Here is a 21,510-nt window from a genome sequence, read left to right on the forward strand (position 1 = left end):
GGTTACATCTAAGTAAGATGCCTTCCTTCCTTCCTTCCTTCCTTCCTTCCTTCTTTCCTTCCTTCCTTCCTTCCTCCCTCCCTCCCTCCCTCCCTCCCTCCCTCCCTCCCTCCCTCCCTCCCTCCTTCCTTCCTTCCTTCCTTCCTTCCTTCCTTCCTTCCTTCCTTCCTTCCTTCCTGTTTTGTTTTTCCAGACCCGGTTTCTCTGTGTAACAGAGCTGTCCTGGAACTCGCTTTGTAGACCAGGTTGGTCTCAAAACTCACAGAGATGCGCCTGCCTCTGCTGGGATAAAAGGCGTGCGCCACCACCTGTCACCCAGCTGACTTTCATAATTAAAGACACGTAGCCAGGCATAGTGGCGCATAGTGAATTTCAGGGCAACCAGGGCTACCTAGTGGGAATCTGTCTCAAAAAGAGAACACTCGGGGGCGTGTCCTAGGACATTTCATACACCCTGACTTTTTCAGGAAAGAAAGTGAGGTTCGGGATTGGGGACAGCTGATTAGCTTGCTCAGAGTAGGACTCTTAAAGGAACTGAACCCTTCTTCCTGTGGGTCTGCACCACCGCGTCCTGAACATCCATTAGAATTCCCAGCGGTTGAGCGGGCAGAGCGCAAAAAGCCTGAGGCGCAACTCCGAAGCACAGCTTTCCTAAGTGACTTTGTGGCAGGTCGGCGATATTGAGCAGAGTTTCGGTTTCATTATTTGAGAAATGGGAACAGTGTATCTGTTTAAGAAGGTTGCTGAGAAGATGAACTGGGCCTGTGAGTGAAGAGCCCGTTCCTGTAAATCGCTCCCAGATGCTAGTTGTTATCGCCATTAAAGGACATGGAATCCTATTCAGTTGTACAGCTTGCAAAAAGCCGCCTTGACACTTCCCCTCGCAACTTGACCCGGAGCTTAATCTGGTTGTCAAGCTAAAGGGTTCTAGGGTCCCCACAGCAGCCTGGGGCAGGGTCACCCACGCGGCCGGCGCAGTCACTGCCGCGTTCTCTCCGGATCCGCAGCCACCCCTCACCCCACGATCCTCCCACTCGCGTCTCCGCAGGAGGACCGCGATGTTCCTAGCCTTTAGGGTGGCGCGGGCCGGAGGGCGTGGACCGGGGCGGAGCTGGACCGGGTGGGGGGGGTGGGGTGAAGCGAGGGGCGTGGTCTGGTGCGGCGGGCGTGGCCTGGGCCTCCGGGCGGCAGATGCCCGAAGCTGGCAGAGCCCGGGTGCACTCGGCCCGCAGCCTGTACGCACCGTAGTGCCGGCTGCACCCTCGAGCCCTTCAGCTCTAGAGCTGAACTGGCGTCCCTGCATCTCAACAGGTCAAGGGAGGTGACGAGGACGCCCCAGCGAGGACTGGAGGATCAAAGGAAGTAGAAGGTAAGCCGAGTCCTGCGTGCCCCGGGCTGGGGGCCTGGGGGTGGGGGGGAGTTCCTCCTGGTCCCCGGCGCCGCAGTCGCGAACTTCTCCGCAGCCAGGCTGCCCCGCACTCTAACTCGAGGCCGGCCTTGCCACTTTGCCAGTGGGAACCTTTCGGCAGAATGGGCGCAGAAGACAGGCTCTCACTGCTCCTGTCTGCGGTTCCGCTGCAGGTAGCTTCCAGAAACCCAGGGGTCGAGGACCTGAGAGGTCGTTCGTCCACCCTCGCTCCCTTGAGCCCCGCGCCCTGCGGGAAAATGTCCCGTTGTTAGAGCCTGGTCCCTGAGTTGCGTAACAGGACTCCCAGAAGTTTCTTGAGTACAGCCAGGTTCTTCCCTCCTCCTCTTCCGACCCTCCTTCCCCCAGCATCTGGCAGGAGATTAGTGGTACCTACCCATCGCCTCTAATTGTGATGGAGAGGAGGTGTGGGGCGGTGGTCAGCATCCTCCAGGCAGGGAAAGTTGGAGGCACTTCTGAGAACTGCTGTTCCGGACGGAGGGAGACTGCCTTTTAAGAATAAGGGTTGGCCAGTTTCTCTGGACGCTACCCACCACCCCACCCCCACTGTTTTCTCCAGTGCCGGGTCCTGGGTCACTGATCCTTTATCACTCGGTTAGTGAGTTTGAGGGGGACGGTCCGAGAGTACCAATCGTACGCTTCCTATGTGGAACCCTACTTCCATGAACGAAGTCCTGAGGGGCCTTCCAACGTCTTGCGTTTGGGTTTTCTCCACCAATACTGTTATGCAAATCGTCCTAAGACCCTTGGCTTTGGAGGTTGGGAGTGTGTCCGAACCAGACAGAGCTGGCGGAAAGCCCTAACTGCCGGCGGTTCCATTTGCCTTGCTTTGTACTCTTTTGAAGGGTAGGGTGGGATAATTTTAATCCTGTTGGTTCGCCGTGGGGGGTATGACCCGCCACTGAGGAACTTGGCACATTGAAAACCTTCAGTGCGGAACCATGAACCGAGATGCAGACGCAGTGCTGCCTGGGACAGTTTCAAAGTGAGAATTCTGAGCTCTGCAATGGAGGAGGTACTGGAGGAGTCCTAGGAGTGGGCTATGCGCAGGATTCAGGGCAAGGTCATACAAAATGCCTGCAAGGTGGGGGTGGGCAACTGCGCTCTCTCAGACCTAGGCGGCGTCAGGCTCGTGGTCTTAGAAAGGGGCTCGCAAAGGGGGAAAAAAAAACCTGAAGTTCTTCCTTGCGGCTTACAAACACCTAGATATGGCCCTGCTTGAGTGTTTGCTTCCTCTGTCTAATGTATTTCCTTAGCTCGCCTTTCATCTTTAGTGGGAAGGATTCCGTGAGTGGGTATTCTAGAAATAGATTCACAAGAGATTGAAAACTCTCGTTGGCTCGCCTGCTTCATTTAAAGGTGATTTCTTGACTGTGTGTGGGAAGATAAACATGCATAAAGGGAGGGGAGAATGGAGAGCTAACAATCCTGGTGAGAAGAGGGAAGATAAATTCTAATTAAAGCCAGGGAAACGCATTTGAAACCAGTGTGTCCGAGGAGGGCAGGCTTAGGAAAGAAAGACTGGGATGAGAGGAGCCAAAGAGGGGGCCTCAGACGAAGACCGAGTGTTAGACAGGCGTGATTGTTTTTAGTTTTGAAATGTCACCAGTTTGCTGATTCTGGGGAAGCGAGACTAGCAGGTTCTTTGCAGCCTGAAGAAAGAAGCTGGGCTGTTACATTTTGACGTTAATTTGTTTTACTCAGCCGGGAGGTGGTGGCACACGCCTTTAATCCCAGAACTCGGAAGGCAGAGGCAGGAAAATCTCTGTGAATTCGAGACCAGCCTGGTCTACAAGAGCTAGTTGCAGGACAGCCTCCAAAGCCAATTCAGTGCAGAAAGTGCATTTCTATGGGACCCTCGGCTTTGGTCATTCGCCTAACTCTTCGACCTTGCAAAAAGACAGTTTTGATGAATCATGTTGTCTTCGGTTAGGATGCAAAGATCACCCACTCAAAGGTTAGATAATATAGCAGAATAAATCCAGGCTATTTTAAATACTCCTTTCCTGACTGTATGCCTAACAAGCTGCCCCCACCCCCCAGCCAGTGTTCCGCTATGGGGTAATCAGTATCAGAACCCGCTGTTTCTTCTGTTTCCTACTTGGTTTAACTGAATTTTGTCAAGCACTGGTTCAGCTAACAGGTGGTGGCGGCAGTGGTGTTACTCCTGTTCTTTATCCTCTACCTCCTTTCCATCCTTCTGGGTTTTGCTTTTTTTTTTTTCCCAAAGAATCTCACTATGCAGTCTTTGTGATCCTCCTGCCTCAGCCTCTGCTGGGGTTACAAGCATGCACTATACCCCTAGCTTAGCTTTAGAAGACCTTCAGTTAAGATATACATATATTTGGGGTTGGGGAGATGACTCAGTGACTAAAAGCACGGGCTGCTCTTTCAGAGGACCTAGGTTCAATTCCCAGCACCCACATGGCAGTCCACAACTATCTGCAACTGCAATTCCAGGGAATTCAACACCCTCACAGGCATGCAAGCAGAACACCAATGCACATAAAATAAAAACAAATCATAGAAAAGGTAAACACACTTATGAGTTGCATTTTTGTTAGACACCAATTTTTTTGTTTTGTTTTTTATTTTTTGTTTTTTATTTCCTGACAGGATTTCTCTGTAGTCCTGGCTATCTTGGAACCCACTCTGTACACCAGGCTGGAAATTCAAAGAGATCCACCTGCCTCTGCCTCCCAGGTGCTGGAATCAAAGTGTGAACGACCACACACCCAGCATACACCAGTACATATTTATCCAAACACTTGTTCAGTTAATTGCTGTCTTCAATGTTGAAAACATGAATAGAAAATTGTTCTTTCTTCCCTTGTGTTTTGAGACATGGTCTCGGTCTATAGTCCAGGCTGACCTAGAACTTGATACATAGACTTGTAACTCTATATTGTCTCTGCTTCCCAAGAGCTGGGATTATAGACATAAGTTATGTCTCTTGTTATTTGCAGACGAGTGATTTTTTTAAGAGTTTATTTTATGTGTGTGAGTGCTTACCTGTAAGTATGTGCATGTGGTACCCGCAGAAGCCAGAGGATAGTGTCAGAGCCCCTGAACTGGAGTTAAGCTGCAAATTCCCCATGCACATGCTGGGAACTGGGTCCTGCAAGAGCAGTCAGTGCTCTTAACAACTGAACCATCTCCTCTCCAGCCTCAGCCAGACAGATTCTTTTCTTTTCTTTCTTTTTTTTTTTAATTTTTTGAGACAGGATTTCTCTGTGTAGCTTTGGAACCTGTGCTGGAACTCACTCTGTAGACCAAGGCTGGCCTCGGACTCACAGAGATCCACCTGTCTCTGCCTCCCAAGCACTGGTTTTAAAAGAGTGCACCACCACCACCCAGCACAGACAGATTATTACTATGTAGCTGGATGAAACTAGTATGGAACCCAAGAACTGTCTGCCTCAACTTGGGAAGTGCTAGGATTGTTGGGGTGTACCACCACATAGCCAGTTTAAAATCAAACTGTTGAAAAGAAACTTGTTCTTATTATTTTTGAAAAACAAGTGGAAAGAATTCCATACTAGGCTCTCTCATCAAATTTGCATAATCTCATGGAGTTAGTTGAATGTTAACATCCAAGTCCTGAAATAGCCCTATATTTCCAAAGCTGAGCTGGAAAGAGATCTCAGTAGTAAAGAGCAGTTACTGTTCTTCCAGTGGACCTGGATTTAGTTCCCATTGACCACATAACTCTAGCTCCATGGTATCTTTCATGCCCCCACCCCAGGCCTCTGAGGGCATCCCCCCCAAAAAGGTTCTTTGAGATAGGGTTCCTTTGTATAACAGCTCTTGCTGTCTCGAAACTCACTCTGTAGACCAGGCTGGTCCAGAACTCAGAGATCCACCTGGGGAACTGGGGACTTGAATCTTGGATTGTATTAAAATTAATTATGTAAATGTGACTTACTTGTAAGTAGCATGGAAATAAATATGAAATGTGTAATTCTTAATAAGTGCGGGTATTTTATTTTTATATTTATTTTTTTATTTTTTTATTTTTTTTGGTTTTTTCGAGACAGGGTTTCTCTGTGGCTTTGGAGGCTGTCCTGGTACTCACTCTGTAGACCAGGCTGGCCTCGAACTCACAGAGATCTGCCTGCCTCTGCCTCCCAAGTGCTAGGATTAAAGGCGTGCGCCACCAACGCCCGGCGGTGCGGGTATTTTATTAATGGATATGGTTAACTCGTGTATGTGTGTGTGAACACCTGTGTGTGTGTGTACAGGCCAGAGGAGGAAGTCACATGTCCTGTGCTACCACTCCTGCCTTATTCCCTCGAGAACAGGGTCTAACACAGTCTGGAGCTCAGCTGGCACCCAGTGAGCTCCAGCAACCTGCCTTCACCCCTCACAGAGCTAGGATTACAGGCACATGTGGGTCCATGGCTTTGAAGGCAGGTCCCCATGCTTGCCCAGCAACCACCTTACCAGCTAAACCCAGTCCTCAACCCCCCCCCCTTCTCTCCAGTTTTGTGGTAGGGTTTTCTGTAGCTAGCCACAAACTGTGCATGTTCCTGGAATTGAACCATGGACCTGTGCATAGTAGGCAAACACTCTACCAAATGAGCTATGCCTGCAGCCACCACCCCTCCAACCCCTTAACTTCTGGTGTTTACGTGTGTTATCATAGTCTTGACTGAGTGACAAGGCCATCATGGCTGCTAATGAGTTTGCTGCTAATGAGTTCCTCTTTCCTGCCTCAGGACAGCTCTCCTTTAGGAGCATTCTCCAGGGGAGGAAAGTCAGCTGACATTCTTAAATTATCTGGCCCATTTTAAACATGACTAAGTGTTTCTTGTTAGAGTGACTTTTTCCTACTGGAAGAGTTTTGTGACAAGTGGAGCCTGAAGGAAATAATGTTATGAAGCCTCTTGTTCAGTCCTGATACCTCTTCGGTGTGCCAGCCTGCAGCCTGCTGAGCCTCGATCTGCAGAAGAGCTATTGGTGCACTCCCCTAGAGCACTTCTGTGCTACTGCCCTGGCAGGCAATCCGGCACACCTAATTGTAGCTCTTAAGCAGAAGTACATTTTCCCTTTTAAAATCAGGAAACTGAGCTGAAGTTGAACAACTTGACTCTGTGACTCAGGGCCTGGTGTACTTTCTAGTACGGTACACTATGTTGGCTATGTTGATATGTGGTTTCCTGTTTTTCAAGAATTACAGCTTGACTTTAAAATATAAATAGTCTTTCTCCTTGGCTAAGTGATTCTTTCTCATCACTGTGGGAGTGAAAAAGTAAGCATTTTCATCTTGCATTCCAGATATGTATTTGTGCCCCAAAGGAGGCGAATTTAATAGGCAAATTGTATTCATCTGCACTGGGGCTCTTAGTTGGGCCTGGAGTCTGTAACCCCAGGTGTTCAGCAGGCAGAGGCAAGAGAATCACAAGTTCAAGGGGAGGAGCTTGAGAGAGATGGCTCAGTGGTTTCATCGGCTGCTCTTCCAGATGACCCAGTTCCCAGCACCCACATCATTGCTCACAGTGATCTGCAACTATCCAGTCTCGGGCAACCTGAAACCCTCTTCTGGCCTCCGCAGATAATTCCAGAATATGGTGCATGCATGCACAGACACATGCATGCAGTGCAAACACTCGTGCATAAAATACATAAAATCTCAAAAAAAAAAAAAAAAGAGACAGGTTCAAGAGTAGCCTGAATAACTCATTAAGACTCATTCTTAAAATACTGCTAGGCATGATGGTTCAGAGATTTTTAGTCCCAGCACTTGGAAGACAGAGGCAGGCTGATCTCTGTGAGTTCAAGGCCAGTCCAATCTCAAACACAGTGAGATTCTGTCCTACAAAACACACAAATAATAAATCAAAAAGGGATGGGCATATAGTAGTATAGTTGATTAGGTCACTTTTCTGGGACAGGTGGAATAGAGACAGGCTCCCTGCCTACCCAGACTAGCCTACTTGTCAAGCAAGAGACCTAGTCTCAAAACCAAGGTGGAATGACCCCTGAGGTTGCCCTCCAGCCTCTGCATATATGTACTTACAAACTGGCTCCTTTATTTCAGAAAAAAACATTACTGAGTTTATGAAAGCTCCATTGTGGCTTTCAAGAATACATACCTGAGTAGATCCCTCGTTCCCACCCATTTCCTTTAGCTTAGCCTTGTAGATTTGTTGGGTGTGTGTATGTATGTATGTTGATTCGGTGATTATCAGCATCTCCTGGAAGGTTTCATAGCCACAGATGATCCCATTAGTGCCAGAGTCCCTGATTCCGGTGAGTCTGAGATGCTGGTGCAGAATTTGCATTTGTAACCAGGAGCTGTTGCTGTGTAACAACTGCTTCTATTTCTGGAACCAGCTTTAGCACCCCTTGTATAGCAGAGGCTTAGCACTGTGACTCTGGACTGGATGTGCAGCCTACAGCCTTTAATGTACCTACCGCTACTTGTCAATACTCTGGACAAAGCAATTAACTGCTGGTCAAGGAATGTGAATATGTGATGTTATCCTATTTACAAGCCAGCAAATTAACCTGCCACAGTCTCCAGGGCTGCGTGGCGACAGAGGAATGACTTTGTCATTCATAATCAGTAGCTGGAGTGCCAGTATTTTATTTTCCTACTCTAAGCTCCAATTTACACAAGGGTTTACCTGCAAACTCAGGGAACTGTGTTCCAAGAAGGAATCCAGAACCCAGGGAATCCCATCTTTTTGGTTTTTATGAGGCAGGGTTTCTCTGTATTGTTTTGGAGGCTGTCGGTCCAGCCCAGCCTCAAACTCACAGAGATCCGCCTGCCTCTGCCTCCCGAGTGCTGGGATTAAAGGCGTGCGCCACCACTGCCCCGGCAGGGAATCCCATCTTTTATAATTGACAGTACAGCTGTTCTGAACTTCAGGCGAGTTAGTGTCTTGGTTACACTGTGTAATAAACATGTTCCCCTTTGTTGTAGAAGTAGACACTAGCTGTATTCTCCAAGGCTGTTCCATACATACAGTCTTGAGGGAAACCTGTATCACAGACACTTGGTATCTCTGCATGTATGACATTCCACAGACCTGAGAATTGTCTCTAAAATAAGGGAGTGGCACAGTAGTGCTTGCCCTACTAAGTAGTTGAGTCAACTAAGCCACTAAATGAATGGGTACTTAGAGCAGAACATTATAAATGCTACTTTTAATATGTGTGTGGTATTTTTACCCCAATGGAAAGTGTTGTGTTGGCTTTTTATTACATTTTTGTGTGCATATGTATGTGTGTGCAAACCCACAACATGTATGTCGAGGTCAGAGGACAACTTGTGGAAGTTGGTCCTCTCCTTCCAGAATGTGGGTCTCGGGAACTCAGGTTACCAGGCTTGGTGACAATTTTTTTTTACCCACTAAGCCATCTCTCTGGTCCTCTTTCCTTGGTTTTTCAAAACAATGTTTTTCTGTGTAACAGTCCTGGCTGTCCTGGAATTCGATTTGTAGACCAGGCTGGCCTCAAACTTCCTGAGATCCTCCTGCCTCTGCCTCCCAGTGCTGGAATTAGAGGCGTGCCCCACAGCTGCATGGTGGCCCTCTTTCCTTCGTAACTGTAACTAAATGCAGGGACTAGAGTAATGGCTCCTACTTGGTGATCATTTCAGTTCTCAAAACCCACAGAGTGGTTCACAACTACGGCAGGCTTTGACATGGCATTTCAAGTTCCCTCTCTGCTTTCTGCTCCAAGTTGGAAATGTGAACTCTCAACCGTTGCTGCTGCCACATCTGCTTAATGACACTTCCCTGCTATGGTGGACTCTTATTTCTCTGCAATTTTAAAGCCCAAATAAACCATCCCCCCTATAAATTGCCTTAATCATGGTAAAATAGATAAAAATACTTTAGGGCTGGACATGGTGGGACACACCTTTAATCCAGTACTCTGGAGGCAGAGCTAGGTAGATCTCTGAGTTCTGTTGAGCCTGATCTATTGAGAAATTTCCAGGATATCCAGGGCTACACAGAGAAACCCTGCCTTGGGTGAATACTTGGTCTGGGTTGCTTCTGCTTCCTCATCAGATTGTAGTCTCTACCAGCTTCCTCTTGAGCCATGGTTAAAGAATCAGACATTTCCCTTCTACTATTCCTATGCAGACTTCAGCCCTGCATTTTTTAAGAAAACAAACAAAAAATAGGGTTTTGCCCTCCAGCCCTGGCTGCCTGGCTGGCCTGAGATATTTAGATAACACTGATAACAAACTTGCAGCCTTCTGAGTGCCCACTATGTAATAGTGGAAGGAACACCATGGGAGTAACCATCTTTCCAATTGAGTTTAAGATGAAATTCTTTCCTAGTACTGTTACTAGACCAAAAACCTGTGACTAGACAGGTCGTGGACCCGAGGGGAAAACCTAAACTACTTTCCTGTTAAATAAACATAGTATTAAACTGACTCCTAAAAAAATTCTACCCGCCGGGCGTTGGTGGCGCACGCCTTTAATCCCAGCACTCGGGAGGCAGAGGCAGGCGGATCTCTGTGAGTTCAAGGCCAACCTGGTCTACAGAGCGAGTTCCAGGACAGCCTCCAATGCCACAGAGAAACCCTGTCTCGAAAAACCCAAAAAAAAAAAAAAAATTCTACCCATAAGTTAGTGCATTTCTCAGCCCTTATCCAAGACTTCCATTTGGAGTTGATGGTGGTTAATACAGAGACCCACAACTGGTCAGGATGCAGAGAAGGAGACTGCTGGGTTTTCAGCTCTGAATGGGATGCCTGTTATCACCCCCCTCCTCCTAAGGCTCAGGAATCTTTGTTTATTTTTGTTTGTTTTTGGGGGGGGGTTCCAGGCAGGGTTTCTTTGTGGCTTTGGAGGTTGTCCTGGAACTCACTCTGTAGACCAGGCTGGCCCAACTCACAGAGATCCGCCTGCTTCTGCCTCCTGAGTGCTGGGATCAAAGGCATGTACCTCCACCACCTCCTGGCACTCAGGAATCTTTGTAGAGGGGCCGGCCAGAAGGACTGTAGATCCAGAAGTAGTGGATAACTGTAAGGAAATGGTTTTCTGGGCACAGCAGGGCAGGGAATTTGCTGTGCTTAGGATGCACAAGAGCTGTGCATGCTCAGGTCAGACAAAAATCTCAGCCTGGAGAGAGGAAGTTGACACAAAGCCCCACCCCTACCTGAGGAGCTATCAGTTATTGACAACTGCTGGGAGAGGAAGAGTCAGTTTTCTTTAGGAGTGTTACCCCTGGTAAGTGGCTGTTCCCAGGGAAGGCTACGCACCCAAGAATATACGAGCATCACAAACTGGACTCAATTGTTTGAAAATTAGAAATTAAAATTAGAAAACAAAAAAGGATGGATGTGTAGGGAAGGGGAGGGGCAGTTCTGGAGAAGCCAAGGAAGGGGTGAATATGATCAGAACATATTGTACAAAATTCTCAAAGAACTACCAAAAAATGAAAAAAAAAAAAAAAGAGAGAAGAGATTATACTTCTCAGTAGCTGAAGTTTCTCAATGTGTATCAAATTTCCCACCCCTCCTCCTCAGTATGGCACACAGGTATGCAGCTGACCCAAAGTATGAACTAAGCATCTATTTGGCCAAGCCTCAGATTTGGAGGGTTATTTGACAATGTAACATTTTCAGCCAGGCCCATGCAACCTCTGGCCCAGAATAGCCTTAATTAAAACATTTTGGCCCTCCCCCCATAAATAAATTGAGCTATTCTTTTTTTAAAGATTTATTTATTAGTATACAGTGTTCTGTCTGCATGTATGCCACACACCAGAAGAGGGCACCAGATGTCATTATAGATGGTTGTGAACCACCACGTGGTTGCTGGGAATTGAACTCAGGTCCTGGAACTGGCTTGGTAGACCAGGCTGGCCTCGAACTCACAGAGATCCGACTGCCTCTGCCTCCCAAGTGCTGGGATTAAAGGCATGCGCCACCAACGCCCGGCTCAAATTGAGCTATTCTTGACGTGGACTTTGTAATGACAGTGTCCCATCACCATGTCAAAAGGCTACATATATATTCTTACTGTACTTCACTCCATAAGGTCTGTCTGTTAATTCAAGAATCATAGCCTCTGGGGATACATATGAAAATTAGAACTGAAGTTTGTATTTCATTGAGGAGAGTTAAAAATTTTTTATACATTAAACTCAGATACTGGTGTGTACTAAGAAAAAAAATTAAAATATGGTCTATGCTGTTATTTTTCTCCCTAATACAAAATCCCATTTGATCTTGTTGCCATGGACCCCAATTTTGTGTAGAACTACGTTCATCCTACCTTAGATGCTGGGCCACCATCCTCTGCCATTCTCCTGATTCACCTGCCTCTCTGGAAGCTGGGAGACCACTTCCTACAAGTGCATTTTTGATGGCCCACATCTTTAAAGAATTTTTCTTTCTCAACAAAAGGAGAATTTGGACCATTTGTACTCCTCCTGCTGCTGCTGCTTTCTTCCTTCCTGCCTTGACTATGAGTTAGATGTCTGTGTGTAGCATCCAGCTTTTGCACCTTAAGATGACAAAGCATGGTGAAGAGGGCAGAGCAGAGGGGACTGGATTCCTGATGCCCCGACTAGCTGAGAGTCTCCTGGAGCCAGCCTCCTGGACTGGCTATAGAGGAGCATAGACTTAAATATATTTACATATTTATTTATTTTTGGTTTGTTTTTGAGACAGGGTATCTCTGTGTTGCTTTGGATGTTGTCCTGGAACTCGTAGACCTGGAACTCACAGAGATCCACCTGCCTCTGCCTCCCGAGTGCTGGGATTAAAGGCTCCACTAATGCCCGGCAGGAGCATAGACTTAAGACAAATGGTTGTTACCTTGCTACCAAGAGCATTGTTAATTATCCAGGAAGAGAATTGGGGCTCATAGAGAGCTGTGGAAAGCCTATTACATCACTAAGTTTCAGGAGTCAGAGATGGCCTTCCTGTCCCCCAGCTGGGCACCAAATCATGGCTGAGGGGAGCCAGCAGTACATGGGTGTGTGCTTGGATCTGATGTGACTGCACAGACTCTGGATGGGAGTTGGCTGGAAAATCATGCTCTGTGGGCTTGTGGGCCATGTGGCCTTGGAGAGATAGAGGAGTTATAAGTGGTCAAGTCTGTTTGGAGTGGGGCGAAATTCTGGAAAATGGGGGGGGAAGTGATTCATGAGTCACCCTAACACATTGCGAGTTACTGAGAGATGACTATTCCTGGAAAGGGGTGGGGGTGGGGATAGTAGGGATGGCCAGAAAGAGAGTAGTGCAGGAGCCCTCTTGCTTCTGTAGACACTATGGATAAAACTAGGTCATGATCATGGGATCTGAGACCAGGTTAGTTCAGTTTGTCAATTCAAAACTGGAATCTTCAGGGTATGCCTAAATCAACCAGATCAAACCAGACGAATAGTACCACTTGGGAAGTGTGCTCCATGATGATGATGTAATGAAATCAATGTAAAATGAAAACTTCAGGAAGACCTTTTACTTTTTTTTCCCTCCTTTCTTTCTCTTTCTCTCTCTCTCTCTTTTTTTTTTTTTTTTTTTTTTTTTTTGAGACAAGATTTCTCTGTAGCCCTGGCTCTCCTAAGACTTGCTCTGTAGACCACACTGAGCTCTTCTTGACTCTGCCTCCTGAATGATGGCACCTAAAGCCACCAATGCCTGGCTCAGGAGAGTCTTTTCTTTTTTCTTTAATTTTTAAATGTATTTATGTATGAGTGTTCTGCATGTATACCTGTATCATATCCTATTTTAGACATCATATCCTTTTATAGATGGTTGTGGACCACCATGTGGTTGCTAGGAATTGAACCCAGGCAGAGCCTTGTGTATATTAGGCAAGTGCTACTACAATCCAGCCCCCACGTGACTACGCACATTCATACTCCAGCAAACACATGCACACACCACACACACATACACACACAGATTTTTTTTTTCATTTGAGGGGATAGGAATGGGTCTACTAGCCCTGGCTAGTCTCAGACTCACTGACTTTGAAATCTTCCTACCTCAGCCCCCAAGTGGCATGATTAGAGGCTTGGGCCACCATACCCAGCTTCATGTGACTGTAATTTTTGTCAGGGAGGGGTGAGACAGAGTCTAATTGTGTAGATGATTGTATATCTAGGAAGGATTCCTTTTTGTTTTTGTTTTTTTTTTGTTTGTTTGCTTTATTTTATTTTGCTTTTTTTGTTTGTTTTTTCAAGACAGGGTTTCTCTGTAGCTTTGGAGGCTGTCCTGAAATTCACTCAGTAGACCAGGCTGGCCTCAATCTCAGAGATCCGCCTGCCTCTGCCTCCCCGAGTGCTGGGATTAAAGGTGTGAGCCACCACAGCCCTGCTAGGAAGGAGAGATTCCTTTTTTTTTTTTTTTTTTTTGGTGGTTTTTCGAGACAGGGTTTCTCTGTGGCTTTGGAGGCTGTCCTGAAACTAGCTCTTGTAGACCAGGCTGGTCTGGAATTCATAGAGATCCGCCTGCCTCTGCCTCCCGAGTGCTGGGATTAAAGGCGTGCACCACCACCGCCCAGCCAAGGAAAGATTCCTTTTAAAGTAATTCCTTGAATAAGAGACACTAACCTGGATGCTGAAGAAATGGCTCAGTGGTCAAGAGGTCTTCCAGAGGACCTGGGTTCAATTCCCGGCACCCACATGGCACCCACATTCCATCTTCTGGCCACTGTGGACACCAGGCCCACAGATGGTTGTTAAGAGAAGCTTTTTCTTTGCTAGCCTCTTTGGTTTATCTCCCGCCAGCCGCCTGGGCTCTGCCGCATTGTAGTCCCCAAATGAACACACAAGACGCTGTATTAATTATGAAGCTGTTGGCCTTGCTTGTCTCTTACTGGCTAGCTCTGCCTTAAGTAATTACCCCATAATTGTTAATCTAAGTATGTCTCTTACCGGAGAATAGTTCCGGGCTCCTACCCCATGGGGTTACATGTCGACTCTCTTGTGTTTCTCCTTCCCAGAATCCTCCTGGACTCCTAGCCCCACCTATCTAGATTCCTATTGGCCAGACAGTGCTTTATTAACATAAGACTTCCCCAACATTGACGGTGAACTGTTATACATGCAGGCAAAACACCCATACATACATATAAAATAAAAATAAATAAATCTAGTTGCTGGGCCTAGTGGTGAACTCCTTTAATTCCAGTACTCAGGAGGCAGAGACAAGCAGATAAATATCTATGATTTCACGGCCAGCCTGGTTTACATAGTGAGTTCCAGGATAGCAGAAGCTATATAATGAGGCCCTGTCTCAAGAAAACAAGCAAACAAAGAATTAAAGAAATCTAAAAAGAGAGCTGCTGGTCTGAACTGTAAGCGCAATATCTTTCTGCAGTGATTAGAATGATATTCTGACTATCCTGGGCCTATCTTCTAAACCCACCTTCTATCTGATGAATGTACACTAGCTGTGCAAACCACATATGAGCAGAGTAGACAGATCCTGTAGACAGAATCGGGTCTTTCCTGTTAGATTAAGCCCTGAGTCCCAGCGGCACAGTCATCTTGCTCCTACCTCTGTGGTTTCAGAAAGCGTCTACCTCTCAGCTAAATTGGGGATGGGAATAGCACAGGCTGTGGTCGCTTTCCCTTCCTATGCACGTAAATGGCTATTAGCACTCCTGTAGCCTTCCATTTCTCAGCCTGTAGGGCTGTCTTGGGTGGGTTCTCAGGGCATGCTTCTCCATCCTTTGATGTCCCTCTGCATGAAATGAAAACTGACAACTACAATGTTTCCTGAGCATCACATTCTCTACTTAACCTCTCTATAAAGTTTCAGTATCCTACCTCAGTTCCTCTCTGGCATTCTCCACCCCAGTTTTGTTCTCTATAGCAGCTCTTGGGGGTAGAGTATCTATTTTGTTCAACATTTCTTCATTTGTGCCTCCTGTCATGCATGCACCTGTAACATTAGTAGAGGCAGGGCTGTGTGCTTTATCTTCTGGTTGCTTATTGCGTGCCTTCGGAGCTAGGAATCTGTTTCAGTCTTGTTGGGTTTGTTGTTATGATAGACACTATAACAAAAGCAATTTAAGCTGGTGGTGTATGGTGTAGAGCATGCCTTAATCCCAGCAGGCAGATCTCTGTCCATTTGAGGCCAGCCTGGTCTACAAAGCAAGTTCCAGGGCAGCCAGAATTGTTACACAGAGAAATCCTGTCTAGGAAGGAAGGAAGGAAGGAAGGAAGGAAGGAAGGAAGGAAGGAAGGAAGGAAGGAAGGAGGAAAGGAAGGAAAGACAACTTACGAGAGAAAGGGTTTATTTGGTGATTCACAAGTCCAGGTTTTAGCCCTTCATTGTGAGAAAGTCAAGGTGACAGGACTTGAAGCAGCTGGTAACATGACCTCCATAATCAAGAGCAAAGAGCAGTGATTTAATATGCTCTTGCCAATGAACAGTTGGTTTACTTTCTCCACTCACCCAATTCAGCATCCTTTGCCTAGGAGATGGTACAACCCACAGTGGGCAGGTCTTCCTACCTCAGTTAAAACATAATCCTCACAGACCAGACCACAGACCAACCTAATCTAGACAGCCCCCTGCTGAGAGTCCCTACCCACGTGATTCTAAGCTGTGTCATGTTAATAACCTCATAGACTGGGTAGACTGGCTTGATCAACAAACAGTTTGGGCTTCATTAGCAGAATCACGGTGGGAATGCCATTGTAGACTCTTTAAATGCCTCTTCAGAAGTATTACCAAGGATAACACCAACAGGATTCCAATAATTTTATTGATCGTTTTCTGTGTTCAAGAAAGTGAGTCAGAGAGGAGAGGAAAGGACGAAGGTGGGAGAAAGTAAGGGGGGGACAATGTCAGGGAGGGGAGCAGGATGAAAAGGGGTGTGGAGTTGGAGTTTATAGGGATCTTGCCTAAGTTCTGTTGCCTGGAGGAGTGACTCCAAAAGAAGTTTGACCCTGAAAACCTTACAGCTCCACTGGTGAGAGTGAAAGGCAATATAACATCTGCTACATTGTAGCTTTTGGGTAGAAGAGATAATAGTAACAAACAGTGTCTATTGGGACAGAAACATTGTAATTTAAATTTCATGGAAAGAGATATCAAAGGCCTTATCAGCACTGCTAGAAGAACTAGGGAGGATTCTATAGAGTGGTTCAGCCCCAGGTGAAATTGTTACAGTTAAGTGGTCACAGCAGGCAATTGAAAATGGTTACAGATTTCATGTAGTGTTGCCATTTGTATCAAATAGTGACAAATTAAGGTAATTGGCAACCCACCTTTGTCTTTACAAATGCTTGGGGAAAAAAAACCAAACAAACCAACAGTAAAGCAAATTAGAGTAAATCCAGCCAATTTACGGATAGGCAGGGAAAGGAAACAGCTGCTGGTATTTACTCAGAAAGTTATTCCTAGACACGCAGATAGAACCAAGGCCGCCTGCCCAGATTGTAGGACAAATGCCTTTTACTAAAATCCAGTCTCATTTTTAGAGAATACACCAAGAATTTTATTTTAAACCAGCATATGGCACATGCCTGTAATTGTAACTCATAGGAGGTAGAGGCAGGATGATCAGGCAACTTGTGTTGTATAGTGATTTTTGAGACCCTGTTTAAAATTGAAGAAGAAAGGGAGAAAGAGGAGATGAGGAGTAAGATTGCCATTTGGATCTATCTGTTTGATTTTTTTAGACAGGGTTTTGTTGCATGCTCAGCCCAGCCTTGAACTCTAACCAGGTTATAGGTATGTGCCTCCATGACTAGCCAACCTACACTTTTAAAGAATTCATGGGCTGGGCAGTGGTGGTGCACGCCTTTAATCCCAGCACTTTCGAGGCAGAGGCAGGTGGATCTCTGTGAGTCTACAAGAGCTAGTTCCAGGACAGGCTCCAAAGCTACACAGAGAAACCCTGTCTTGAAAAACAAAAACAACTGGGTGTTGGTGGCACAAGCCTTTAATCCCAGCACTCGGAGACAGAGGCAGGCGGAGGTGGATCTCTGAGTTCGAGGACAGCCTGATCTACAGAGAGAGTTCCAGGACTGCCTCCAAAACAATACATAGAAACACTGTCTCGAAAAAAATAAAACCAAAAGCAAACAAAAAAAATTGAATTCATGTTTATTAAATACAGGCACTGTGTGCCCCCACCCCACTTCCCTGCCCAGACAGCAGCAGTCATGGCTCAGTGGGCCCCTACATTTCTTTTTTAAAGTAATACATTGTTACATGAAGATCAGCTGTTTCTGGCATTCTCCATACCCTTCCCCCTCTCCTCTTAGTTCTGTTTCATATACTAATACAACCTGTGACCTTGATTGGTAGCTTCAAACCCAGTCTCATCTGCAAGATGAGATATTAGTGCTTACTCTGAAATTTTATCATACTATTTACTTGAAACACCATTTTTCAAAGGCTTACCATAATGCTTAGCACAGAGTTGACACTAGAAAAAAATGATAATTTCCTTCCCTCTTTCCCATCATAAGCCTATGTATATTTTTTTCCTTTCTGAAATGGCTTTGAGTAGCCCCTCAAAACTCGTAGTAATGTTTGACTTTTGAAATATGCTAGCTACTTTGTTCATGAAACTTGGAAGTTATTGAAAAAATTTTCTTTCTAAAATGTTTTAAAACTAATTTTACTTGTATTTTGTATACATTGGTGTTCTACCTGCATGCATATTTGTGTGAGGGTTTCAGATACCCTGGAACAGGAGTTATAGACAATTGTGAGTTGCCATGCGGGTGCTGGGTCTTGAACCGGTGTCCTCTAGAAGAGCAGCCAGCACTCCCAACCACTGAGCCGTCTCTCCAGCCCCTCTAAAATAGTTTATTCTTTGAGAATGTCATACATTTTGAGTACCCCAACTCCTCCCAGATCCATCCCCCATCTCCCTACCCAGAACTCCATGTTGTCTTTGTTGTTGTTGATATCCCATGGACTTTAGTTTATGCCCTCTGGTATGTGTGAACCCATAGACTGGAGATTGTCCTCCAGGAGCCACACCCTTGAACACTCACTCTCCCTCCTTGAAAACTTAACTGCCCAGAGCTACTCCTTTAGGGGTGAGGGCTCATGCACCTATTTCCAGTTCGTGATGCAGTGTTGACAGTGATCCCACCCATGTCTCTACAGGCAACTGCTGCTGCCAAGCTCGTGAGTGCTGTGGTCCCATGGTCATGGTCCCATCATGGTCAGCAGACACTGTTTTGCTTCAGTCCTTCCTGACTGCTGGCTCTTATGCTTTTTTTTTTGTTGTTGTTGTTGTTCCTTCTTCTGAGATGGTCTCTAGCCTTGGGGAGGGGGTGTGATGATGTAGATGTCCCACTTGTGTGTAAGTATTCCTCCAACACTTCTTCTCTGTCTTTTGACCAGTTATGAATTTCTGGGTTAACCGGCATTCATTGCACAGAGAAACTTCACTGTTGAGGTCTGAGAGCTGCACTGTCTATGGGTAGAGAGATTCAGATTTAGAGGGCAGCTTGATACTGTGTCCATGTTAAGAGAAGAATCAGTTTGCTGAATGTGGTGGCAAACGTCTTTAATATCAGCTCTTGAGAGGCAGAGGCAGGCTAATCTCTGTGAGTTCTAGATGAGCCTGATCTGCATAGTGAATTCTAGGCTATCCACGGCTACATAGTATGACCCTGTTTCAAACAAACATAGTAGTGAGTCCATCCATGTGACCTGAGAGCTCCCCAACATGGATTCTTGGCCAGATCTACAGTCCCAGGCATGGGTTCCCTCCTGTATACTGGCCTTAAATCCAAGCAGAAACCAGTAGGTTACAGCATATATGTCTGTTATATCTGTGAGCATATGTTTCCATATCACTCATTATTGCTGCTCACTCGATTTGAGGCTGAGGAAGACCATTGATGTTTTCTCTTCCTCCCAGCAGCCTGCTCAGTACTGGTTAGTATAAAAGCTAACCAGTAGCTTCCAGTGTGACAATCGTGTGGTGTCTTCAGCAATAGGGTCTTACCATGATGAACAATCAAGAGTAATGGCAATAGGCTGTACTGCTTGTGGGGTAGTCTCTTAATTTTTATTTAGTTATTTTTATTTTTATTTTATTTATTTTTTATTTTTTTGGTTTTTTGAGACAGAGTTTCTCTGTATTGTTTTGGAGGCTGTCTTGGTACTTGCTCTGTAGACCAGGCTGGCTTCGAACTCACAGAGATCCACCTGCCTCTGTCTCCTGAGTGCTGGGATTAAAGGCGTGCGCCACCAATGCCCAGCGTGGGGTAGTCTCCTGGATACCACTAGCCAACAGCTTAGAGGAGGGTATCCCACATCTGGCACCGGTTCCAATTAAATTCCATATAAATATTTGGAAGTTTATATAAGAGTAAGTTTCTTTTTCAAACATCCTTAGTATTAGTTATCTCTTCCCCAGTATCATCCTCTGTTCTACCCTTGCATCTCTCTCCCAATTTAAACGCTCTTGCCTTTATCCCCCCCCCTTCTTGTCACTAGTGTCCTACTCTTCACTCTCTCTGAAGGTCCTGGGGGGGGGGCAGTGGTGATGCACATCTTTAATCTCAGCACTTAGGAGGGAGAGGTAGGTAGATCTCTGAGTCTGCGGCCAGCCTGGTCTACAAAGTGAGTTAGTTCCAGGACACCTGTGACTACAAAGAGAAACCCTGTTGTGAAAAAACAAACAAAAAAAGATCTTCCTTTCTCTTCCCCCCAGTGGTCCTACCTAATTTCCTGTGCTCTGAGGACTCTCCTGACTGAACGCACAAATCTTAAGATTTGATGCTAAGATCCACATATGAGTGAGACTATGTGGCGTTTGTCTTTCTGGGTCTGGGTTATCTCACCTGGTATGTTTTCTAGCTCAACCATTTACCTACAAATTTCATTTCTCATTACAGCTGAGCAGAATTCCACTGTAAGTGTTTACCACGTTTTCATTATCCACTCATCAGTTGCAGTTGATGGGCATCTAGGCTTTCCCCATGTCCTAGCTGTTGTGGGTAGAGCAGAGATTAACATGGATGAGTGTGCATCTCTGTAGTAGGAAATAGATTTCTTGAGGTATTTCCAGGAATGATATAGTGGTATAGTAGGGTCACATAATGGATCACATTGATTTCTATAGTGGCTGGGCCAATCTGTACTCCCTGAGACACATGAGGGTTTCCCAAATCCTCCCAACATTTGTTGCTTTTTGTTTCCTTAAGTTTAGCCATTCTGACTGGGTTAACACGGGGTCTCACAAAAGTTTTAATTGTCAATTCCCTGATGGCTAAGAATGATAACATTTTTCCCAATATTTCTTAGCCATTTGTATTTCTGAGAGTCATTTTCTAATCCAAGTGGGAACTCTGACTTCTGTCTCTGTGATGGTTTCCCAATGGTGTCACCATGTTTACAGCTGCTGTTTCTCTTCCAGATGAGGACCTTCCACTGACCAACAACAATGGCTTTCAAAGGCAGCAGCAGCAGCAGCAGCAGGTAAGTATGGAGTCCGGGATTCAAAAGAATTTAACATTTACGGTGACATTTAAGTTTAGAATCTGATCCTTAAAGAACTCCCAGCTGCTTGTCATTCCAGCACTCTGAAGTCTGAAGCTGGCTTGGACCACACAGAAAGTTGTAGGTCAGCCAGGACTCTACTTGTCACTTGGTTCTGGGGAAAGCCCTGAAGGTTTCTGCCTAGCTACATCCATCTGTTCAATCTGGGTACCCTCACATGCAACCCATTCCATTCCTTTGACCTTTTACTGTTTTGATCCATCTGTAAGTACATGTTGTTGTTGTTGTTGGCATTTTGTTTCAAGTTTTGATTTTTTTGAGACAGGGTTTCTCTGTCCTGAAGCTCACTCTGTAGACCAGACTGGTCTCAAATTCATAGAGATCCACCTGCCTTTGCCTCCCAAGTGCTGGGATTAAAGTCATGCGCCTCTACCACCCAGCTATCGATATTAGTTGTTTTGACTTGTTTTAAGACAGGGTTTCTCTCCTGCCCTAGCTGTCCTGAATCTTGATTTGTAGACCAGGTTGGCTTTGAACTCAGAGTTCTTGCCTCTGCCTCCCCAGTGCTAGGACTAAAGGCATGTGATACCACATGTGGCTAAGTGTACAAAATTATAAAATTTTGTATCAATAGGAAAAGTATCTGGGTATGGTGGTACATACCTTTAACCTTAGC

The 21,510-nt window shown here is 45.8% G+C and overlaps 1 protein-coding gene and 1 long non-coding RNA gene across 2 annotated transcripts in view; one reads left to right on the forward strand and one right to left on the reverse strand.

Annotated features, from left to right (window-relative positions):
- Positions 1 to 352: 352 nt before the first annotated feature.
- LOC121140903 lies at positions 353 to 1,929 on the reverse strand. Its single transcript, XR_005877852.1, has 2 exons — positions 1,803 to 1,929; positions 353 to 1,655 (listed from the first exon to the last, which is right to left on the reverse strand). It is a non-coding gene; the product is annotated as an uncharacterized LOC121140903 (long non-coding RNA).
- Positions 1,176 to 21,510, forward strand: part of Aff1 (AF4/FMR2 family member 1) — a 162,697-nt gene continuing 142,362 nt past the window's right edge. Inside the window, exons 1-2 of the mRNA XM_013117978.3 lie at positions 1,176 to 1,369; positions 20,752 to 20,813. Of these exons, the coding sequence (XP_012973432.1) occupies positions 20,779 to 20,813 (35 nt within the window). The 5' untranslated portion in view covers positions 1,176 to 1,369; positions 20,752 to 20,778. The remainder of the gene's footprint in view (positions 1,370 to 20,751; positions 20,814 to 21,510) is intronic.

Source organism: Mesocricetus auratus, unplaced genomic scaffold (assembly GCF_017639785.1).
Source record: "Mesocricetus auratus isolate SY011 unplaced genomic scaffold, BCM_Maur_2.0 Super-Scaffold_100006, whole genome shotgun sequence".
Lineage (NCBI taxonomy): Eukaryota > Metazoa > Chordata > Mammalia > Rodentia > Cricetidae > Mesocricetus > Mesocricetus auratus.